At 44.7% G+C, this 23,589-nt stretch overlaps 1 protein-coding gene across 3 annotated transcripts in view; it reads left to right on the forward strand.

Moving 5' to 3' along the window:
* Positions 1 to 23,589, forward strand: part of SLC4A4 (solute carrier family 4 member 4) — a 116,821-nt gene that overhangs the window by 30,343 nt on the left and 62,889 nt on the right. For all 3 annotated transcript variants that reach the window (XM_063415259.1, XM_063415257.1, XM_063415258.1), the window contains one exon: positions 991 to 1,170. Coding sequence is in view for 2 of the 3 variants with exons in the window: in XM_063415257.1 (XP_063271327.1) it covers positions 991 to 1,170 (180 nt within the window). In the remaining variant the exon portion in view is untranslated. The remainder of the gene's footprint in view (positions 1 to 990; positions 1,171 to 23,589) is intronic.

Consider the following 23,589-nt stretch of genomic DNA (forward strand, 5'->3'; position numbering starts at 1 on the left):
TCCAAGTCTCATTTCATGGACATCCTTGGGATTTACAGCCAGCTTATGAGATTTGGCACTTTGTTACTAGTTAATTTTTGTTTCAGAAAGTGTCAAGTAAGAGTTGATAGGAACTTCTGTGAGTAGTCCTTCCTCCTCTGCTGTGTTACAATAGCAACCTAATGGTACTTAGAGCATGGGACCTCTGGTGGCACCTGTGTAAGGTATCTAATGGTACTTTGACACTTGTTATACAATGGACTGCAGAGTCAAGTAATGTAGATTTTGTTGGTCTAAGCTCTTCAATTAAACTGAATTACTTGGTATGAGGTAGTTGTTAAGTTCAGCCAGTGTATTTGGTAAAACAAATGGAAAATTAGTGTAGAATGTGTTTGAAAAGCACTCTGTTTGATATTACAAAATGAGTATGATGGCCTTCTCTGGGGTTTATTTTTGTATTTAAATGACTCACAAGGACAACAATTATCTGAGTCTGCACTGGCATGTACTCTCAGAAATGATGGGACAAAAATACTTCTCTAAATGGTAGCTACAGAGCTCCAAGCTCACTTTTGAAGGCAAGAAAAACAGGACTAATTAACTTTAGGACAGCAAAGAAGGATAGTTCACTTGCCTATTGGAGTGAAACAGGGATAGGACAAAGAGTAATGAGTTCAAACTGAAAGAGGGGAAGTTTAGGTTAGATATATGAAAGAAATTCTTTCCTATGAGGGTGGTGAGGCCCTGGCATGTGTTGCTCAGAGAATCTGTGGCTGCCCCTGGATTCCTGGAAGTGTCCAAGGCCGAGTTGGGCTGGGCTTGGAGCAGCCTGGGATAGTGGAGGTGTCCCTGCCCATGGCAGGGTTTTGAAATGAGGTGAGCTTCAAGGTTCCTTCCAACCCAAACCATTTTGGGGATTCAAAGAAACGCAGTGTGAACTGTGCTGGCCCAACTGGTGGTGCCCAAACTGCCCAGTGTTGAAGTTAATATTTGTGTGCTTCTGTTCACTAGGTCACCACACAATTTACATCGGGGTCCACGTGCCGAAGAGCTACAGGCGGAGGAGGCGTCACAGAAGAAGACCTGGGCACAAAGAAAAGAAAGAAAAGGAGAAAATCTCGGAGAACTACTCGGACAAATCAGACATAGAAAACGCTGATGAGACAAGCAGCAGCATCCTTAAACCACTCAGTGAGTACTGTTTCCATTTGTCACTCATTACAATGGTCTGTTGTCTAGGGGTCTGCTCACAGAGGATGAAACTTGATCCATGAAAACAATCGTCTCACGTTGCAGGGTTGGAGCAGCCTTAGGCAGCTGCTGTGGCTTGGAAAAGGCCCAGGCTGGAGCAGACATTTCATCCCTCTATATCACCTGAGTTGGCCCTTGAGCAGATGCCAGGCAGGAGCAGGCCAAATGTTTAGGAAAGCAATTTGACACTGTGTGTAAAGAGATAGCAGGCAAGGGCAAAGACTGAGTAGTGCCTAGGTAGATCTATTGCAGCTTCTGCCCTGGCTCTGGGATGTGCACATGCTCTGGAATTCCAGCACCCTATGGTTTCAGCCTCATGTGTCGTTAACTTGCGGTGCTAACAGCATTTTCCCTTTGGTAATTAACCAGTTCCAGGATTTGAAAACAAAAGAAAGAATCAGATGGAGCTTTGCTGTATGTTTGAGTATCTGTAGGGATTGAATATCTAAATATTGACAAGCAGGCAGAGTCCATTTTGGTCCATTTTTGTCCTGTGCCTCTATTCCCACCAGAATTGTTAAGCAGAGGACAGAGACCTTTAGCTAGTGCCATCACTGTGCAGAGACTGCCACAGGGCTGCATTCGTCCCACTGTATTCTCTGTTGGCCACAAGCTTGTCTGGAAATCTGGGAGAAAGCTCCTTTGGTAGGAGCCTGGGGGAAACGGGAAGGCTGATGGGGTTGAGTGTAGCAGAACAGCCCAGGATGTGATACAACTTGGATTGTTGAGGTTAATTCCAGATGGTTGGAGCTTCGTTTGTAAGTGGAGAAATGCTTCCTGTGTGACAGATCCATACGGCTGGATCTTGGATTGAAGAAATACATTCATTTTTCATTTTGAACTCATGTTGCTGGGTACTTGCTGTAGATAGAGACAGTAACATGGGACAGATGAGTCATGTCTGTAGCCTGGTTACCATCTTCAGAGAACAACACCTGGAAGGGGAGTCACAGATTGCATTCGCTCTTCCCAGCTCTTGTTCCCTGATTGTCCCAAAGAAGGTTTTTTGTCAGCGCTCAGAAACCAGGAGTTAGTTTTGCACCAAAAGACATAATTAACCACTTTCAAGAACTCAGATGTTTTAAACTTAATTTTTATGTTTACACCTCTGTTCTTCAGCAGCAACTGACCAGGCCTGTAGAAATTCCTTTTTCACTTCTGAATGTATCATATTGTAGGGGAATTATTTCCATGGGCTAAGTGACTGGTTGAAAACCCATTTTTTCTTCAGGTGTTCATGTCCTGTCTTTCATTTTGTCCATCATTGTGTCTGTGGCATTTGAGGAGGTTTTTGTGGTGTTTTTTCTCCTCTGCTGTTTCTATGCAGTTATATGTTCTTATCTGCACCTACACCTGCATGTAAAAATATGCAGTCTTTCTATCTGCAGTTTTCCCATAGGCTTTTCCACTCTGACCTCTTTATGCTGCAGACTTTTGGAGTGGAATTGCATAAATATTCCCAGTGTCCCATGCAGTAGCATTCATACCCCATCACTGGGCCCTTTTCTCGGTTGTTCGCCATCTCAGGTATCTGGATACTTTTCCAGGTCCTCACAGGGACCTGCTGTTTTGTGCTGGTGGCCAGATCTTTTTACGAGCTGGCTCACCTAGCTTGGAACTCTGTAAAGAAGAGGGGTAGTTCAGATTACTCTCTTGAATTACAGGTTACCTCATATCCCTGGGTTTTTTCTCTTCTGAAATTCTTGTCTTCAGAGCTGACCTGAATTTTGTGTTTCCCACCATTTCTTTTGTTTTCAAGAAGCCTTTCTTCTCTCTCCACCAGCTGTGTCACACAAGTGTGTCTGACAGAAGCCCATTTCTCTCCAGGCAGCATGTACTAGCTTAGGTTGGTGTCCAGTGCTGTAATGCAGGCAAGAAACCTCAGTTAGAACCCTGGGGTTTTAATCTTCATCCCATAATAGGCATTGTTTGGGGGGTAGGTGGCTCAAATTCAGTTTCAAAAGAATATGAGCTTTTAATGTTAACTAATATTAATATAAACTAAGAGCTGGGAAATACTGCCCAGCAACTTGAATGGAGTTGGGAGAAAGCTGAAATGAACTACATTTCATATATTTAAGGCAGTCAGTAAAGAGTGTGGAATATCAGAAGTTGAAGTATGTGTGAGGGCTGTGTGGTTTAAAACAAGCAAATTCTGATCTGTCATGAAGAAACCTCAAACACTGCGAGTTTTGGTCCAACATATCTCAATTTACAAAATCCTGAATTTATACCGCTCCTTCTCTTCATTGATTTTTGCAGTTATCACCTTGGCTAGTATTAGACACTGTCAGTTCAGCTTGGGTATTGATCTGGTGATTTAGTTTATCTTCTAATGAAAGGACAATTATATAGAGCTTGATTTGCAAAATCTTTAATAATGTAGTTGTTAAAATAATTTGTGCAAGTTCAGGGAACAATTTTATTGTTCTGTATATCGAGACCTTGGTTTTTCCTGAGTAGAAACTTAAGCCAGCTGTGATTTGGTACATCAGTTTGGATTTCTTGATCTGTCCCTAAGGACCACAAGCCTAAGCTTAAGCATCTCAACCGAAAATGATTTCTCAGCTTCTTGGATGAAAACCCCAAACTGCAATTGGACTTTGACCAAATCTCGGTTTGACTCACTGGGTCAAGCTGCTCACAACAACCAAACCTGGTGGACCACGTCCATTGATACCACCAAGAGAATAAACAGGTCCAGAAATGCAAACCTTCCCTAGAAACGTTTTGTTCCAATTCCAAACCAGTTTAGCTGAGCCTCTGTGTTTGGGAATTGGTGCAGTCCAGAAATGTCAGTTCTTTTTATTTTTTTAATTTGTGTCCAGCTGAGCCAAACAAGCCAAACTCTGATAGTTTATAAACAACCTTCAGCTCTCCCATCTGGAGAGAGTTGGGCAGGTAGAATGTGTACAGATACATTTTATCCTAAGGAAATTATTGCTTGGGAACCATGCCTCCTTCACAAATCCAGACAGGGATACTCTGTCAGACTGAGGAGGAGGCAGGAAGGCGATGTTCCCTCTGCAGAGCCCTTTCAGGACATTCCAGGCCTGCGGGGCTGTCTCTGCTCTCAGGTAGCTCTGGCATCCACACCCTGGTTCTCAGGCAGGACTGCAGACGATGACAAATCCCTCTTCCAGGTGAAACATCCCAGCACCTCTTGTCTAAAAGCCCCTCCTCTAACCAGCCTAGCCTTGGTTTCCATTTAGGCCCAGTAAGGAGGAAACACTTTTTAGACTTTGCCTCATCAGGTCAGCAGGTGTTTGTGTCAGAACAAAGAGAATGGTGTAGTTTGCTGCTCCTTGCAAGGGATGAGACAATTGAGGAACAAGGAAGGCGGATGAAGTTTCTCTGAGTCCATTTCCCTCTTCCTCATTCTTTACTACAAGTGTGCAGAGATTTTCCGATGAGTAAATGCATCTCTACTTGATCTGGGAAGGGATTTTTTCTCCTTGTCTGTTTGCCCTCCAAGTCACTTTGGCTCACCTCCCTGGTGCAAACCCAGGTGGTGCAATACTTTACTGACTTTTTAAAACCACTTGTGGGTTTGACAAATTCTTACTGCCAAGGAATAGAATTTTCTTAGTGCTTGCAGCCCTGAAGAGAGTAAAACCTGATTTTTGTCAGATGTCAGAATGTTGCCATATTCATAAATTTAAGTACAGAATCTAAATTTTGGAATACTTAAAAGCAGGGATAAGAGGACCCATATAAAAAGAGAAGGAAGGAAGGGATGATACATTGTATCAAAGGTTTGTAAAGGTTTTAGTTTGCTCAGAGAATTCCTCTTCCACCCACTAGCAGTAGTTCTTGAGGCTTTTAGTAAAAGTCATCTCTTGAGCCCTCAGATGTGGGTTTGGAGGAGCACTTCTCATGTTTGCAGAGAAGTCATTTTTTTAAGGTGCCGTTTGAGGCTTGTGCTGCCTTTCCACAAGTAGTGCATCTCTCCCAGTGAAGGTGAGGATGGATGGATCAGATTTGCACTGAAGGCAGGTAAATTTCTGGTACTGCTTCCCAAGTTGGAGTTCCTGCTTTGCGGGAGCAGTTTACTGTGGAGAATGTCCCAGCTGATAGGTTGCCCAAAGAAGTGGTGGAGACCTCATCCGTGGAAGTGTCCAAGGCCAGATTGGACAGGGCTTGGAGCAACCTGGGATAGTGGAAGGCGTGCCTGCCCATGGCAGAGGGATGGAATGAGCAGATCTTTAAGGTTTCTTCTAACCCAATTTCCAACTCCCCTTCTGTGATTCTGTGATTTCCAGTGAAGAGTGCCAATCTGACTGGAATGGTCCATTCATGAAAAGGTCAAATTAATTCAGCAAGGATATTTAGACATATGGTTAGGAACGCTCAAGCTTGGTGTTTGCCATGAAAGTTCATTAAGGCAGGTGCTATAAATAGCAGGAGAGAGCTTCAGGATGGAAATAAATGAACCTACTTAGCTGAGCGGATGCAGCACAGTCAGGATTGTGTCAAGGGTTGTCTTTCTGTTCGTGTTATTGGATTTTTCAGCCATCCAGTTTCTTTCCTGACTTTTCAAGACATGGGGTGGGATTTTCCAAAAACTTTTAGCCTCAGCTCACTGCAGTGAAAGTACTGACATTGCTTAATTGTTTTTGTGTTGGCATTTTACATAGGGAAAATGGTTCAGGGAGACTTTGCCATAAATAGAGGGCAATTTAGGTGTCTTCATTTTTGAGAACTGCACGGCTTGTGGCTTGGTCCCAAGTGCTGGGGTCAGTTGAAACAGGCCTTCTTCTGCCCCTCCAGTACTGCAGGGAGTGTGCTTAGGTCCACTGTAGTGCAAATGCAGAGGTAAATTAAACACAGAACTAATTACTGCTTGGCTTGCAGACGTGCACTCTGCATAGCTGCGGGCCTGTTGGAGTGGCTGGCAAGGTGCAGCTGGCTGTGTCCATGGGAAAGGGCATGGGAAGGTGCTTGGGGCGGGCAGGCTGTGGGCAGGGCACAGGTGAGGAGGTCAGCCTGCTGCTGACACAGCCCTGGGTTGGTTCCCACCCTGTGGGGAGGGCTTGCACAATGCTGGGAGAGACGCTGGAATGCTGGGATTGGTGTCTGACTGCCTGGGGTACGGCTGCCTGCGGCCCACCCCGCTTCCACGGTGGGCAGGGGCTTGAGAACCACGGGCTCAGAGTGCTTTGGCTTGGAAGGGACCTCAAACCCCATCTCATCCCAGCTCCTGCCATGGGCAGGGACACCTCCCATTACCCAGGTTGCTCCAAGTCCTGTCCAACCTTGAACCACTGCCAGGGGTTGAGTTTCCGCAGTGTCTCTGGGCACCCTGTGCCAGAGCCTCACCACCCTCACAGGGAACAGTGTCTCCCTGGTATCTAATCTAACCCTGCCATGTGTCAGTGTGAAGACATGAGGATGCCATTGGTGAGAGTTAGAAGGGCTTCTTGAGGTGTGGGAGTGACAGAGAAGAGACTCGTGTTGGAGGGGGGTACTTCCAGCAGCAGCTAAACCCAGCTGCCTTCACCCCTTACTTACCCCAGCTCTCATTCCAAGAGAGGGTCAGGATGGCCTTTTTCTTGTTCCTGTGGCCTCACTGCAGAGCCCTCCACATCCTACTGAAGCGCTTGGGCAGGATGAAGGGACATGGTGATATGACGTTCGGTCTGGATGTGACCTATTGCCCTAGGCAAAGGCTTTCCTCTTCTTCTTGGCAAGAGTACAGCCTTTCACCTGGACAGCTAATTAAAAAAATGCACTTTTTGCAACAAGCCTTGCCTGGACTTGTGATTTTTTTTTCTTTTTTACTTTGACTTTTGCATGTGCCAATCACATCAGGGCTTGTTGCAAACATTTCGGTTTCTTTAAAACCATTTGCACTTCCCTTACGCTGAACGTCCATCTCCTTTAAGTAAATGCAGGTTTATACAGCATGGAGGTCATACAAGCTTTCATTCCTTGCTCATGACAGCTTGGAAAGGAGATCAGGTTTCGATTTTTTTATTCGCTTGCAAAGTCCAGATTTCTGGTGGACGTGATAAAAGGTAGAGCTAAACGTCCTCCCTCCTTAGGTGTCATGAGGTCAGGAGGCTCCCAAGCACTAAACCATTACTGTCTGGTTGTTAAGACGAATGCCAAGGGTGTCAGGTACAGGGGATTAATTCTTTTCTGGCCCAGAACAGTCTGGGAGTTGGGATTTTTCCCTTCAGGTTAATTTCTGAAGTTGTTCATCAAAGTGAGGGTTGGGGGTCTCTGGAGCAGTTGTCTCTGGATGAGTTATGTGCACTGCCTGATTAAATTTGGGCATGGCTCAGGTACCTGTAGGAAGCCTACACGTGCCGACAGGCTTGAAGGTGGCACGTGGCATCTGCACGTCCCCTGCCACTAGCTGCCCTTTGGGAAGCCCTGGGACCTGGTGTTGGAAGTCTTCAGAGAGTCAGCTGCGCCAGGGGCCTAATGCAGCAGCGTTCCCCACACTCTCTGCCTTCTCTGTCCTTGCCCAGGCACTGAAGTTCCACCAAAAGTCCTTTGGAAGGGACTCCTTAGCCATATAAACCAACCCAGTCCTATCTTTGCCATTGTGCGTGGTTCCTCTAAAGAAATCAGCAGTGTAGGCTGAAATTCAGTTCTCCAGCGTGACTTATTCCTTGTGCATTCTATTTCCAGTAGCGCTTGTGTCACTTGGTGTTTGTCAGTCACCTCCAGCTGCGGCGAGTCTGGTGGGTGCCTCAGGTGTCATGTAGAATCTAGAAAGAATCTTTTATTCCGAGGATTTCAGTGTTCCTTGGACTGTGATGATGTCTGGGTGGTGCTGAGAAGTGAAAAGGAGTCTGTTGTCGTGTGCCATGTGAAACTGTCGCAAGCACCTGGACATGGAATATTGTGGCTGTAGATGAGAGAATTTTCCACCTGTGCAGAGACCAGGATGAAACTGTTCAGGTCTGAGTTCTTCAGAGATGCCTGTATGTGTTTGAAAGGAGCAGCCACTGGGGGAGGAAGAGGGAATGAAATTGAGAAATGATAAAATGATAATGGGCTTTTGGTGAGGATTACTCCTGAGGGCAGTGCATTTAAAGGCACAGTGCCAGCTCTTCAGGGGGCTTTTAAAGCCTGCCTCCACTCTTTCCATTGTTCAAAAACAACCACGGCACTTGCCATGGCACTAACACCAAAATAGACAGCAGGGCTGTTGAGCAATTCCACCTAGGTTGTTGTCAACTTGAAGTGATCAAGATCCACAGCCCTGAAGTAAAAAAATGAATCTGACTAAGAAGTACAAACAGTTCTTGCTGCCCTTTTGGCTCTTGCACCGAAATGCTGCCGCCCTCCTGACACACCTCTAAGTTTTCTCTACAATTTGAAGAACTGCTAGAAATAGTTTTTGGGTGAGTCAAAGTTTAGATTTTTCTATAGCTGTAACCTCTCCTTGGGAGAGGAGTTAAATTCCTAAACCTCAGCTGATTAATATTAAATTAATTGTGGCAAAGTTTGAGGTAAAATAGCAAGAATTATTTGACAGATTGGGTCTGGACATAACGGAGAAAATGTCCTGCAAAGCAAGTTCAGTCTTAAAATCCCTTGGTTTTGGGGTAGGTGTAAGTGACACAGTATTTTCATTTACTGGTCACTTCTGCCTCAATTAACTGCATGTTTTCTTAGATCTGTGACTAAGCCTTCCTTAATTGAGAATGGTTTTTGCTGCTATTTTCCTGACCAGGCAATTCTCTTAGAAATCTCCCTTGGCCCAAAGGGACACAATTAGTCATGTAGGTAAAGAAGAAAACAATTCAACATAATCTTCACATGGTATTTAAAGCCACAGGGTGCGTTACTGTCTACTTGGTGGATTGAAAGTGGATCTTCAGCTTCAGCTTTGAACTTCCTCTGTGTGTCAGTACCAGCAGAGATACCTTTGGGAAGATTTTATGGGGTCTTTATTCCCACTTTGACAGAGTAGGGTGTTTATATTTTAGATAGAGCAAAAAATAGGCTGGTTCCTTTCTTTATATGGGGAAGACCTGCTTTAACTCGAGCTTGCTGTGTTAATCTTGTGTCTTGAACTGATGATAGCATGTGCCACTATAATTACCTAAGCCACCTTAATGCTTTGCCTAATTCTGTTCCCTGCGTTCACGTGAAACTGCTAAGGGACAGAAAAGTCCAAGGAATTTACCATGTGGGGAAAAAAAAATCTCATTTAGAAGCATTTTGATTTGAAGCCAGAGCTGTTTCTCCAGCTGAGAAGGGCTGAGTTGGAGATGTGATGGTTGGCACTGCAGAGCTTCCCTTTTTGGATTAAACTTCATTCAAATCTGTTGGACAGTATGGGAACAAGCCATCCTAAAGCTCTGCATTTCTCTGTATATGTAAACAAGGGTTTATCTTTTACTGTCAATATAACCAACACCTTGATTTTTCTTCTCTGAACCTTTCTTTGTTTTTTCAGTTGCCTCTTGTGAACCTCATTGAACTTTTCCTGTTGGGACCATTTCAGATATGGATCTTTGGTCTAGCTGTTCTTGAAGCTGGTGTCCTTTTTTTTATTATTATTCTCTCACCATTAAATTGCCATTCTGCTGAGCTGGGGCAGGTTTGCCAGTCACTTCTTGCTTCTGCCCTCAGAAAGGGGCACTTGGCCATTTTGGGAGGGGCAGGAGAGGCCTTAGAGGGTCAGGATGGGTAACAGGGGGGCTCTTGGTGCTTCCTGTGGCTTGGAACTGAGTCTCCTCTCATCCCAGGAGGAGCAGAGAATTATGTCCATGACCTACTAACCTCCAGTTGGGATTGTGGGTTTGGGAAATGAGTGCACAGATGGCAGTGCTGCGATAGCAGCAGATGCTGCTGATCTAATGAGTGGAATCAACTGACGTTTGAGCAGAGTGGTGGAGAGCAATAAAGGGATGTCTGTAGAACTGCAGGGCTGCTCCCTTCTGCCTGATACCAGTACTTTCTGAGTCCTTTCCCTTTTCACTTGGCACCCTCAATTTATCTTCTCTATCAACGATAATGTGGACAATTTTGATTACACAGGGAAGCTGTTACAGAATTAGATGATTAAGAAACACTTGGAGGGGGAACCAGGAATCTTGAGGCCAAAAACCTGCTTTATTCTAGTTGCCAGCAGGCTGGAATGACCAAATGGGAGTGTTAAAAAATAAGAAAAATCAGTGAATTCCGTACAGAATACCAAGCTGATAGCAAAGGACTCTCTTTGCGCCCCTGTGGATGTGGCTCCAGCATAGACTTTGTGTAAGTGTGAACCCTGAAGTAAATACATTTGTCATGGTTTAGAAACACCAAGCCTCAGTGTGCCCTTCCAAATGCTCTTGAGGCAAAGCTTGTGTTCAGGCTCTCTTCTGCAGCTGTGGGTCGAGTCCAAGGACCCACTCCAGGGTTTCTCTTTCTTGTGGAGTGATTTTGGTAATCTTGCTTTGAAGTTTGGAACAGATGCTGTGTTGTGAACGTGTTCATGCCTTGAAGAAACAGCAACTTATCAAGAGGCAAGAGGTGCCTTTCTTTTCTCTCTTCTGACTTGTATCTCTTTGGCTTCCTGATAAGTGAAAATTGTCTCTTTTAGCTGTTATGTGAAGGACTGGCAGCCAAAGGGTCACCATGAAAGGAAATGGAAATTGAGATTTCTGTGTCAAAAACCTGAAGAATAAACAAGATAGGGTGGAGAAGGCCTCAGTTCTAGTACTTGATCATTGAAAATTATTTCCTTTCCACTTTGTTAGTGTCAGCCATTTCCTAGAAAAATTGTGTATTTATTAAAATCTGTATGATATCTGAAACAAAATCCTTGAGAGTTGTGGGCTGCTCAGCTTTGAATCCTGGTCTGACATCTGTTAAAACAGGGGAGAGTCTTTGCTTGGATTTTTTTTGCTGATTTCTTACCCACTGAGTGAACTTTAAAATAATGATATTAAGTAGATCAGAATTACGTGTAGGAAGAACTTGGTCATCTGCAAGCTAAAGAGGAAAGCAGATGTTAACTGAAATGTAAGTTCTGCATAGATGTGTTTGTACTTGCATGGCTGAATTTATGTCTCAAAAAAGGCAGAGACCTTGTAGCGCCTTTTCCCTATGGTTTGGATACCCCTGGAAGGGCATTGTAGGCCTCAGCAGTTACATGGAAATAAAAGTATGCATAAATCAGCAGAGCCTTTCTTGGTTTTTGTAAGGAAGCCTAGGAATGGACTAGTCCCAGCCTGAATGTGGTATTGGGATGTATTCAAGTCTTGCTTCCAACTGGAGACCTTGATATTAAATATAGCAATGGGAACCTAGTTCATCCAATGGAGCAGGGGTGTTTGGTTGAGCTCTGAGCTGTGGGTGTATAATACCCTGTGAATTGCATGACTGGGCAGGAAAGGAGAGGTGTTCTGAACATCCTGACCTGTGGAGACCTCTAGCAGTTACCGTCTATTCCTGCTCCAAAGGCAGTTCCATAACACTGGGATTGACTAGGCTTGGCCTTCCAGCTCCCATTAATAACCCGGCTCCTCCATGTCAAAGTGATGCAAGAGTTCAAATCCATGCTTTTCTTCCTTGGAACCAACCAGTTTTCCTGATTTCAAGCTATGCTGAATGGAAGTGAGCTGGGAGGTTGAAGGAGGCAGAAAGCGTAGGTGTCAAATCCCATTTGCACAGCACAGGGAAGAGCCTGCTGACTCCCCCACGAGCCAGCTGGGTGTTCTGCCTTGGAAGCCCATCCACAGGAGTCTGCTCAGAGTGCCTGGCCCCGTGGGAGCTGGCAGGTGTGGTTTGACCCGGGGATGGATGACGCTGCTGATGGATTAGCGTTGTGTGCCTGATACAGGGAATAAGGACAGCAGCTGGCGGCCACAGCGCTGTCCTTGGCTGGGGAGCACTGGGGGCATTGTGGCGCTGGGGTAGTGCTGCTGGTGTCTTTCAGACAGATAAGTAGCTCTTAGGATGTGAGTCATCAGTCAGGAGAAAAGGACATGACTGAAGAGCACCACTCACAGGGAGGAACAGCAGAAAGAGCTGGCTGGAGGTGGTGAAACTTGGTGTGCGAGGTGCAGAGAGGGCAGAGAAGTTATTCTGAAACCACAACATTTAGATAACTACAAGATTTAGATATCAAGGCACTTAGCAAGTGTCCTGCACCAAATCTGGGCAGAGATGGGTGTGGCTCAGACTGGGAGAAGATAAAGGAAGGTATTCCATGGGCAGTAGTCCAGATGGGTGGGTCTCTCTGTAAGAGAGATGAGGACTGTGTATTCCGTGTCAGAGAGCTCCAGATGGGCCATACTGGAACACCTTTCAGAGACATTGCACCTTCATTCACATTTCACAAGCTGGATGTGGTGTGCCAGGTACTGTCCCAGTAGGAGGGTGGTAACCATGTCCTGTGGGAGCAGTTGTATTTCAGAGTCCAACACACATGGTGCCTGTGGAGCAGGCTGTGTGAAAACAACAAACTGGGGACATGGCAAGTGATGGAGCCACAAAGTTTTGGGAGTTATTTGGGGGCAGTTTGGTGGGTAGGATAGATCAGTGGGGTCCTGATGAGGAAATGTGCTCTCAGAAGTTGCATGAAACTGCTTGGTTTCAGGTCAGTGAAAGCAATGGAAGCTTTGAGGCTGGGAAAGTGTTCCATGGATGTGGGAGAATTTCAGTGTGTGGTGTTTGGTCCTGGGGCCTTGGAAAGCTTTCTAGGCCATCTTGCAAACCTGTCAGGCTCCAGACACTGAAGAGAAGGCTGCCTGCTCCTTGCTCCCAGGCAGAGTGCTGACTTGGCTGTTCAGCTAGGCATGGACTCTTCCTTGTGCTTTGTGTATTCCTAGAGAACGTCCCTGACCCCATTTTGTTGGACTTGCTCTTATTTGGGTTTCCCTTTATCTATGTGGGACTTGTTCTGCCTACTTTGTATATCGTGGTTTTCTTGTCCCAGCCTGTTCCAAGGTAAATTGCCAAGGATGGGAAACTTCAGAAGGATGAGTCTATAGCAAAAAAAAAAGTTCACTCAAGTGATTTCATTCCAGCATGGATTTCATCGTGGGAATGGGAGCTCACTCTGCAGAATAAACTGCTCACCATCAAACAGTATAAATGTATTTATGGTAACAATTGCTCCTTTGGCAAAGCCTAGATAAAGCTCTCTGGGGGGATTAGTCTAGGCTTAGCATTAAAGCTGGGCTTGAAACATACTCTGCATTCCTAGTGACAGGAAAGTAGTGCCATCCAGAACAGTTGTTTCATGTCTGCTGCAAGAAATGGGGATTATTTGAGGATGGACTGGTTTAGATAAGGGACTGTCACAGCTTGTAGAATCCTATTTGCTGCTTGGAAGCAAAAGCAGCAGCACAGAACATGCTGATTACAGTTATTCACATGAGCTATTTTAGAGTTAATTTTTGTCCGTTGTGCAGTTCAGATATCAAACTCGTGCTCTAAATTGCTAATTTAGATTTATCCTGAAGTCATTTAGATTTTCTTTTGGCCTGGCCCAAGGGTTTTGCAGCGTGTTGCAGCTCCCAGTGTTGCATGTAACGTGTGAGTATGGGAAGGGGGAACAGGAAACTGATGAAGGTCTAGGGATGGGCAGTGTAGCTTGGGATTTGCCCAGAAAAATGGTGCTGGGGGCTCTGTACTGAGCCTAGTCTGTTTTTTATTCCAACTTTAATGTTGACTTTTATTCACTGGTGAAGAGGGAAGATTTCCAAATCTTTCGCCTCGTCTGCTTAAAATACGTATGGGTGTATATGCAAAGCAGGCAGTATTTTGTAATGAATTGTTCACCTTTGGAATGAGATTGCTCTTTGTCTTGTGGGTTCCTTTAGGGCTTTGGCAATAAATAAGAAGCTTCCAGCTGCAGACAAAACCACATTTGGGATTAAGTGTGAGCAATTTTTGATTGTTGGATGTTCCAGCATCACCTTGTCCAAGGGGTTGGTTCTGCTTTGGTGTAAGGATGGGAGGGACCTCGGTGGGACAGGGGCAGGCTGCCAGGACACCGTGTGCCAGCACCTGTAGGAACAGGGCAGGCAGAACGAGAGCTGTGACCCAGGACAGCACCGGGAACAAATTTAACCCAAAGCATATATTTAGCCTGGCTGCTTGCAAGAAGATTTAAAGCCATATTTAAAGCTGAGCATCTGCTGAAGTACCGGGTGGATTGCTGATATAAATAGTTACCCACACTGGAGCTGTTCTGGCTACGTGGGGAAACCTGGGAATGGGCAAGATTTTAGGGAGTGCTTTCAGCTGCTTTGCTGTGCTGGGATGACTATTCCTGGTGTCTGTTCTCTTTGTGACAAGTGGGAGAATCAGAGCGCAAGGGACCAGAGTTGGACTGGTGGTTCCCTGCCCACTGTCTGGGCTGACCTGGGAGTTGTGTGGCTTTCCCACAGCGTGGCTCTGCTTGGAGCTGTCCCCTCATTGAGCTTTATTGTAAACTGATCCCAGGAGGATGAGTCCTCTTGGGAAAGCTGCCAGCATGCTCTGTATGGCTCGTCCTGCTGTCCCTTTGGAAGTGGGGTAACGTAAAGGAGCGTTCTTCCCCAGCAGTACTTAGGAGGAACACTGTCATTTTCCCAATTATTTGTACTTGCCTTAATGCCAGCTCAGCTGTCACTAAATGAATTGCCATGTGTTTTTATAGTTTCTCCTGGCTGTTGTGAAAATGGACTCATAAAAAAGGGGTCATTCGCTTGGGTTTGGATCTTTCTCAAGGCAGAGAAAGGGAGATGAGCAGCTCCCTTTGGAGTTCCCCTTGCAGGCAGTGATTCAGTTGCAGACCTTCTCCTTGAGTCACAACTGAGACAAACTTCCCCTCTGTTGTGGGAGGTCAGTCACTGACAATGTCCTACGTGGAAAATGTCTGTCAAGAGCTGCTGGTGGTGGTCACAGCAACCTGCTCACCTGTTTTCCAGGAGTTGCCTTGGACAACCATGTCCGTCGTGCTCCAGAAGACATTGTCTTTGCATTCAGGTTTCATTTCCAGTCTCAAAATACCATTTTTTTTCTGCGAGAGTGGTAACACGTGTGGATTTTTGTCCAAAACCTGAGCCTGTGGAATACAGTGTTTTTCGTGCTTTTAATGCTTCTTAATTATAGAAGGGCTTGATGTTAAGAAGCTGAAAAAGACAGCAGCTGTGTAAGGTTTGTGGATGAAGAAGGTCTTGTTCCCCAGCTTCTGCCTAATGTCCTTCCTCAGTCCTTAAAGCAAAATAGGTTTTAGTGAACCTTATCCTTGCAAATTCTTTATGGAGAAGCCAAGTCTGCAGATGACTTGCATCCTGTTACAGCTCACAGCTGGTACCAGCTGTGGAAAGGGTTGGCTTTCCAGAGATCCCATGTTTCACAGTAGTTGAAGCTGTAGGCTTGCAACTGAGAACTGGCATCATTTTGGAGGCTGGGGATGTCATCTTTCCCTTGCTTTCCCAAAGTGGGTATAATACCTGTGAACAATGAAAGGGACTTTTCTTTGCCCTTCTGCACAGGAGGAGATGGATTGTTTGCAGTCAGAAATTGTCTGGTGCATCCTTTCCTTAGATTTCCCAAACCTGCCATTCTGTGCTAAAAGCAGACCTTTCTTTAGACAATTAATTCTTTCTCTGTGGCAAATTCCAAACACTTTGGAAGACTGTGGATCACCTTCCAGTTCAACTGAACATTGTTTTGTAGTTGGGAAGATATTTAGTTTGCCTTCATTACATCTCCAGCTAATCCAAGGTTGGTGACTTGATTCTTTTGGCTGCAGTGCTGTGACTAACCTCATGGTTTTATTGTTTGTTAGCATAATTATGTGCATTTCTAAAAATGGAAAGATACCAGCACATTTGCCTCATTCCTCCACAGTGCTTATTGCACACTTTTAATAAGTGTGCTGAAAAACCTTATTGATCAAAGTTCCCATGTTTATAGCTATTTTTACCAAGGAATTTGGGACAGGTGTGAGCAGGGCAAAGAAATGGAAGGTGCGATGCTCTGGGGGAGAACCTCTTAATTCCTGCTGTCAAAAGGGAGTGTGGCTGTTTTGGAAGCCTTTGAAGATAGAGAGAAAAGGCAAAATAATATTAATGTGCAGATGTAAGCAGCTACAGGGAAGGTTGCTGGCTGGGAGGGAAGACAGGTTACATGTTTATGGATTGCAGGGTTGCAGTGTGGTACCTCCATCCATATATGCTGATAGTGGTTCTTCATTTTCAGCCCCTTGGGAATGATTGTATTACAATAACTTTGGGATTGTGAGACTGAGACTGACTAGAAAAGCATTTGTATTTCTTTTCACTCAGTTTCTTGAAATGAAGAAGTACAGTATTTACTCTGGGGTTACTTTGAATTTTGGAAACTTGGAAAGTTGATCTCCTTTTTGGCTGCAGCCTGCTGGTCTTTAGCACGTTTTGGAAATAAGGATTTGGATTTCCTCTGAGGTTTCGTCTGGAAAAGAGATTGCAAGAGAAAAGTTTTGGAAGTGGCGACTGTCTAAGCCTGTGACATCTGTGATCTGGCCTGTGCAACCATCTCTGGAAATCTGTTGGAATTTTACATCTTTTTGGTCTCTGTGTGCCAGGTACATAGTATTTATTGTGAGCATTTTCTTTTTCTTTTGCTGCCTCTACTTGTCTGAGGTGTCTGGAAGCAGTGATGACGCTGTGGGTTGTTTGCAGGTGTTTGAACTTGGTGCCTGTGGGAAATGGAAAGGCAGGATTTTGCCAGGTCAGCTCTCCATGGACACAGTGTGTGTAAGAGCCACTGCCACTGGTGACTCGTTCCTGACTCATCATGGCTTCAGGCTGACAGGGCAGCCTTGGATGGTACATCAGGAAAAACTACTTCCCTGTTAGGGCAGGGAGGCCCTGGCACAGGTTGCCAGAGAAGCTGTGCATGCCCCGTCCCTGGAAGTGTCCAAGGCCAGGTTGGACAGAGATTGGCCTGGTTTAGTGGAAGGTGTCCCTGCACATTGCAGGGGATTGGAATGAGACAAACTTTGAGGTCCTTTCCAACCCTAACCGTTTTGGGGTTCTATGACGGGCACAGTGCTCCTCCTGTATCTTAAGGGTGTTAGAGGAAAGACCCTGGATACAAATTTTAAGAGTGCTTGAGACATGTTTAGGGATGGGGGACAGCAGTAGGTGTTATTTGGTGCTCTGTCAGATGCCCTGGTTGCAGAAGTGGTGATATCTGTGAAGAACATCCTTTTGGCTCTGGAAAAGCCCTCACAGCTGAGGCAGCACGTGATGCAGAAGGGAAAATGCACTTTGCTTGGAAGCTGTCGGCTTCAGAAACATAAGGTCAGTGCTGAACTTGTTGTAAAAACATCCTCCTCCAATTTAATCTAGTGTGACATTTTTCTGAGGAATGTGGGTTTGGTGTCCTTCATTTGGGAAGAGCAGACAGATTTTGCACAGCAAGAAAAAGAGTAAATGTTTTGCAAGGAATATTTTGCTTACTATCAAGGTCATGTATTTTCTTTCAGTTATGCAAACCATGTGCTTAAAATGGGAATCTCCACTGGAGGACAGCTTTCAAATCTTGGGAAAGACATCCCTGAGGTTTATTGCTCACAATTTCCTATCTCTTTGGAGGATAAAAAACAAATGTGCTTTGAAGAAAAGCTTTTTTATCTGAATCAGTGCATTGAACTGTTCTCATCTGCGATGTGATTTTGTAGGCAGAGGTTTGACTTCATCTCAAAATTAAGCAGAAGAACTTGGGTTGTAGTTGAGGGATCAGGTATATATGAAAGAGCTGTTCTCTGCTCCATGGCTTCTTCGGTGCCACAAAGTTGAGAAACATCTGGAAAACCAATCATCTTTTTCTACATCTTCTTTTCTTTCATGCATTTAATGGAAGTACGTAGCAACCAGTCCTTGCCTGGTTCTTCTGGGGTTGTTTTTCCTTGTGATGGAGTTTCTTACTCTGAAACTGATGGAGCCCCCTTATAAGTTTATTTTCCTTCTTCACTGTAGTGACAGAGCAGAGCACAATGGCTCCTGGAAAAGGGATTCTCAGAGCACGTGTTCCTGTTGCTCATGGCTGCATCCCGACCAAAGTCTGCCTAGTGCTCTGTGGTGGAGAACTGGGGAAGGAAGGGATGGATCCCTCTGTTCAGCACCTTGGTTTAACTTAGGGCTTTAAAAGAATACTTGGAACTGGGAGGCAGGAGAAGCTGGGGAATTTAATTTCCCTGAAAATCATCATCTGAGTATTTCTTAACATAGTATTCCTGTTTGGTTTTGTTGTTGTTGTTGGTTTGAGGTTGTTTTTTTTTTTTTGGTTGGTTTGTTTGTTTGTTTGTTTGTTTGGGTTTTTTTAGCTCAGTAAGCTTTAAGCCAAGCCTTTGAGAAGAAATACAGAAATACATTCTTGGTGTGTGTACACAAATAAATCAAGTTACAGTTCCACAGTCCAGAATGGCTGAGCTGGATCCATGTGTGCCTTGGTTTGTGTATTACACATTCTTGGGGAATTCCTTTCCATACTGCAGCTTCACTGCAGCTTTCAGTTCTTAAAAGGTGTTTTCCAACCTAGGGCATTTGTTATTTCAGTGCTGCCTCACACTTCCAGACTGCTGCGTACCTTCTTCACTGGGGTCATAGTTCTTCTTTCCCTGGAACCATGAAAATGTGCACTTCACTATGGAGGGTTTAGCCCAGTAGGTGAAGTAATGTATGAGACACTTCATCAGCTCTTCATGTTTGCCTTAAATAAAATAGAGTACAAGAAATCATGCTTCATTTCAATCAGCAAGTGGGGAACTTTAAATAATGGATTTAATCTGGTGATACCATTATCATGATTTCCTTAAGGGGACTTGATTTGCTGTTAGTATTTCTTTCACCCTGAATCTGCTGCTCCCTTTTGGTATCCAAGTCATGCTTTATAATACCCGGTGTAATTTGACATCGTAATGCGTAGCTATCCAGCATCCTGAGTTTTGTGCATTGGATGGCCAGATGTTCATGCTGGTATCCACCTAGAGGTGGAAAGGACTTCCTTTGAGATCACCTTTTTCAAATATCATGTTGATGGAAATTGAAATTCCATTAAAAATATCCAAAGGGAAAGCTGTATTTTTTTGGTAATGATGCAACTACTTGATGTTTGGGTTTTCTCCCCTGTTGAAATCTGGGAATTAAGGGAGTGTTATCTGAACTAATGAGCTAGCTGACTTCCCTTTTCTCCTTAGATCTCATCTCCCTACCCTTTCCTTTTAGCTTGAGAATTCTGAAGAAATAAACAACCTCTCCTGTTGTCACATTGTATTTGATTTCTTTAATGAGCTGAATAACTTAATAATGTAAACTGACAGTAATGTTGTCTCAGTTCTATAGAAGATGCCACTGTGAAAAACTGGATTAGCACATTTGTGTAGTCTGGGCTGAAAATACTAGTTTTTGATTCTCATTTGGATTAAGCAAGTTGATCTGCTCAAGTCTTTGGAATCAAACGTGCAGTTTGTGCTCTCTGTTCATATAATCATCATAGAATGGCCTGGGCTGGAAGGGAGCTTAAAGCTCATCCAGTTCCATCCCCTGCCATGGTCAGGGACACCTTCCAATAGACCAGGTAGCTCTAAGCTCTGTCCAACCTGGCCTTGGACAATTCCAGGGATGGAAACCTGTTTTCCTGTGAGAGACTTGGTTATTGTCTCTTGGTGAGCGGTGGATGCTGACATCTTGTGTGTGCTCCTGGGACGCTGCAGGTGCTGCCCAGGCAGGGCAGGGTGGGCACGTCACGCTGTAGCCAGAGGAGACACGTACGGTGTTACGTGAGCCAGGAGCAGCCTTGGCCACTGGTGCTGTCTGCAGGCAGAGGCTCTATTATTAGAGCTGAGAACCAGATGATTCCTGGTATTACATGACTGTGACTCCGGAGATTATGAGGAAGGTGCTGTGGGGTGTGAGGAAATCACCTGTATGGCACGTACGTGTTTGCAAGGGAGCTGGGACTGCAAATACGATTGTCTTGAAACCGAGAGATGCAGTGCTGGGGAAACAGGCAGGAATGTGATGGAGAGAGTTTGGATTTGAGGCATGAGTGATTGAACTCCTTTCAGGGCACTGCAGAGCTCTTCAGGACTCAGGAATGGAAGAAATAACAGCACAGGGAGGGCAGAACATAAATGCTGGGTGTAATTCCGAGTAGGTACATCAGCGCTTGCTCCTGCTTCAGTTTTTCCTAACAACCTAAATAATATTCTGATAAATCCAAGGCATCTGTCAAATTCGTGGCATCCAAGGAGCTGTGAATTCCTTTTCTGTGGGCAGTCCTAGGTGTTACCTGTCTGAGCAATGTGCTGATCAGCATCATTATTCCAGCACCTGGATCTTGAATGTAAAGCTTCTACACCTGCTATTCCTGTAAATTCCCTTTGGAAAGGCCAGTGTAGCTTAGTGTGGAAAATATCAAATTGTTTTAGAGTCACATTTCACTGGGAATGACTTGGTGAGTGCAGCTTTGGCTCTCCTTAGTGCTGTCAAGTTTATTCAGTGCCTTGTTACCTTATTGCTTTATTTGAATCCTGTGGGAATGAGCAGGCCCAGGCATAGGTAAATGGCTGGTGGGATAGTTCAGCACCTCTTTGGCCATAATGTTGTTTTCCTTGCTGTTGTTGCAGATATAATCTGTGGTTAATCTCCCAAATCCGAACCTGTGACTCCCCAGAGGACCTGAAGCCTTTTGTTGGTTTTGATTTGCAGCCTTGTTATAGACAAATTAATGGCCCTGAGTGACAGCAGGGCAGCCAGAGACGAGAAGAAAATGAGTAATTAACATATATTGGGTATTACTGATTGCTTTTATGATTATCTGGATTTTAAAGTATTAGCTGGAAAAATAGCTCCTAATCCCTTATTAAAGATAAAAGGCAAGTCATTAAAAGTAGGAGGTTGTTTTCAGTCCTGAGAAGCTCTGGAAATATGTCTTGGCTCCAGCAGCAAACTAACCTTGAAAGCTTGTAATTCCAAGTTACTCAGCTTAGCTGTTCTCCTCAGCAAGGGAATTTCTGAAGTTTCCCATGTGCTGGGAGGCGGAGGGGATGCAAGACAAAGCGACCCTTGTCATAAGAGCTGCGTGCTTGGCACCATGACAGGGCCCTTTGAATATCCTCAGCATTAGCTGAGCCTGGCCCAGCTGCTGGGCTGGGAACTCTGCACAGCTCCACAGAGGGGTTATCCCTAACTTCAGCTTTTTAGCAGAGGCAGGTCTCCTGTATGAGGCTCCCGTTGCACCCCAACTCCTTTGTTCCTCCCTGTTGCTATTGTGGCCACCCAGCTGGTTTTGTAGCCATCTGACTTGTTTCATGGAATTGTGAAAAAGGTCACAGAATGGTTTGGGTTGGAAGGAATCTTCAAAGGCATCTTGTTCCAACCCCTTGCCATACAGGGATACCTTCTCCTAGACCTCATTGCTCAGAGCTCCATCCAACCAGTCCCTGAATGTTTCCAGGGATGGGCATCCCCCACCTCTCTGTGACAATGTTTTTCCACCCTCTTTGTAAAACATTTAATGGCCATCTGACTGCTTTCGTGGCCATCTAATTGGTTTTGTGGCCATTTAGCTGGTTTCAGAGCCACCTAACTGGTTTCGTGGCCATCTAACTGGTTTCATGGCCATCTAACTGGTTTCGTGGCCATCTAACTGGTTTTGTGGCCATCTAACCGGTTTCAAGGCCATCTTGCTGGTTTTGTGGCTGTGCACTAAGATGAATCAGCAAAACAGACTACTTCAAGCCTAGAGTCCTGATCCCAACACAGAAGGGGGAAAGGAGACTGAAGTGCTGGGAGCAGGAAAACAGTAAAAGTGGCAAAGGGTGACGTTTGGCTGTTACTATTCTTAAACCCATCTGGAGCGTGTGCAGGGTCAGAAAGAAAGCAGCAGCATCCCTTGCTGAGTTGTAATAATTAATCATCTGCAGAAACTTGCCAGACACGGAGACTTTCTTAATAGTCAAGTTTGTTTTTTTTAAATGAGTACATTCCTTATTTCTGGGTAATGAAATTTGAGTACCAGTAAAACCAAAAACTTTTCAAATGTATTTCCTGTATTTTAACAGTTCTGTAGTTCAACACCTCATGTTTATATGCTCTGGCTATACTTTAAAAAAACAATTTAAAATGCAGTAGGACCAATTAAAAAGAAATAAAGATGGCATTTCACGACTGTAAGGAGATCAGTGCTTGTAAAGAGATTTACATTGGAGGCAATGCTGTTCTGATGGGATACAGTTTGGAAAACACTGCTCATTTCTGCTTGGCTCTTTCCATCCTAAGTTGTTTAAAAGATTACCAGTAGTACCTGGCTGATTTGTTCCCCTTTTTTTTTTTCCCCCCAATTTTTTTTCCTAAGTCCTGAACAATGTTTAAGACCAGCTGGGTGCTCAGTGCTTTTGATGCCACTGCCAGTTTTTTGTGCTTGAGGAAGGATTTAAAAAGTAGGGTTTGACTCCCTGTTGGCTTGGTCACAGTTGATTCCCTAAATGCAAAGGAAGCAGTTCATTTTTGTTTTGCTGTTTTCCTGTTTGGCCTTTGTTATGCTGGTGCAGCCCTTGCTGTTTCCAAAGAGTTTGTAAATATATTCTGATACAGAGTTGGTGTTTTGTTATTCTCGTTTCTATTCTCCAGGCCAGGATGCCAAGCAGATCATTAAACGCAGCATGGGGTTTCCAGTCTTTCTTCATTACTAGAAGTTGCTCTGAAGCTGTGGCAAAGTGGTCGTGTTTGGGCAGCAGATGGGGTAGCTGGAGTGAAGGTCATCTGTCTGGGAAGCTCACTAATGGAATAGAATAAATAAGGTTGGAAGGTGCCATCAGTGGGTGTTATTAAGGTTTAGGGATGGCATGGAATAACAACATGACTCTCAGCTTACAGCACTTGAGAGCAATCTTTATTCTTCTAAATCTTCTTTTTATATAGTACTCCAGTACAATGAATATGATTGGTCATTCAGAGCCCACACCTCTTTGTAAACATCTTTGCCAGTAAACAAGTTAGAAAAACACTACCTGCTAACAGTTTTTCACCTCTCAAGGACTATTTGGATTCCTCCTCAGGATTTTCCCAGGCCAGAATGAGAGAGTCGCTCACTTCTCTTTCTCACAGACTCTAGCTAGTGCCTGAAGCCTAAAATCTGACCACTGTCAGTACCTACAAGTGGGTCCAAACCTCTGCTCAAAGCAGGGCCAGCTTGGTAATTAGATGATTAACTTTGCTTTCAAATTATGATATCATGTCTGGAGTGCTCTGTCCTTAGATGGAAGTGCAGTGACACAGGGCCCCAAGGAGGCACACTCTTACTTTTCCTACGTGTGGAATCATCCTGATAACTTTGGATGCTCAGGACAGGAAACACTTGGGTCTCCTGGGGCTCCCTTTAAACACAGGCAGTACAGCATTATTCTTGCCAAGTGCAAGG

The sequence above is a fragment of the Prinia subflava genome, chromosome 18 (assembly GCF_021018805.1).
Source record: "Prinia subflava isolate CZ2003 ecotype Zambia chromosome 18, Cam_Psub_1.2, whole genome shotgun sequence".
Taxonomy (NCBI): domain Eukaryota; kingdom Metazoa; phylum Chordata; class Aves; order Passeriformes; family Cisticolidae; genus Prinia; species Prinia subflava.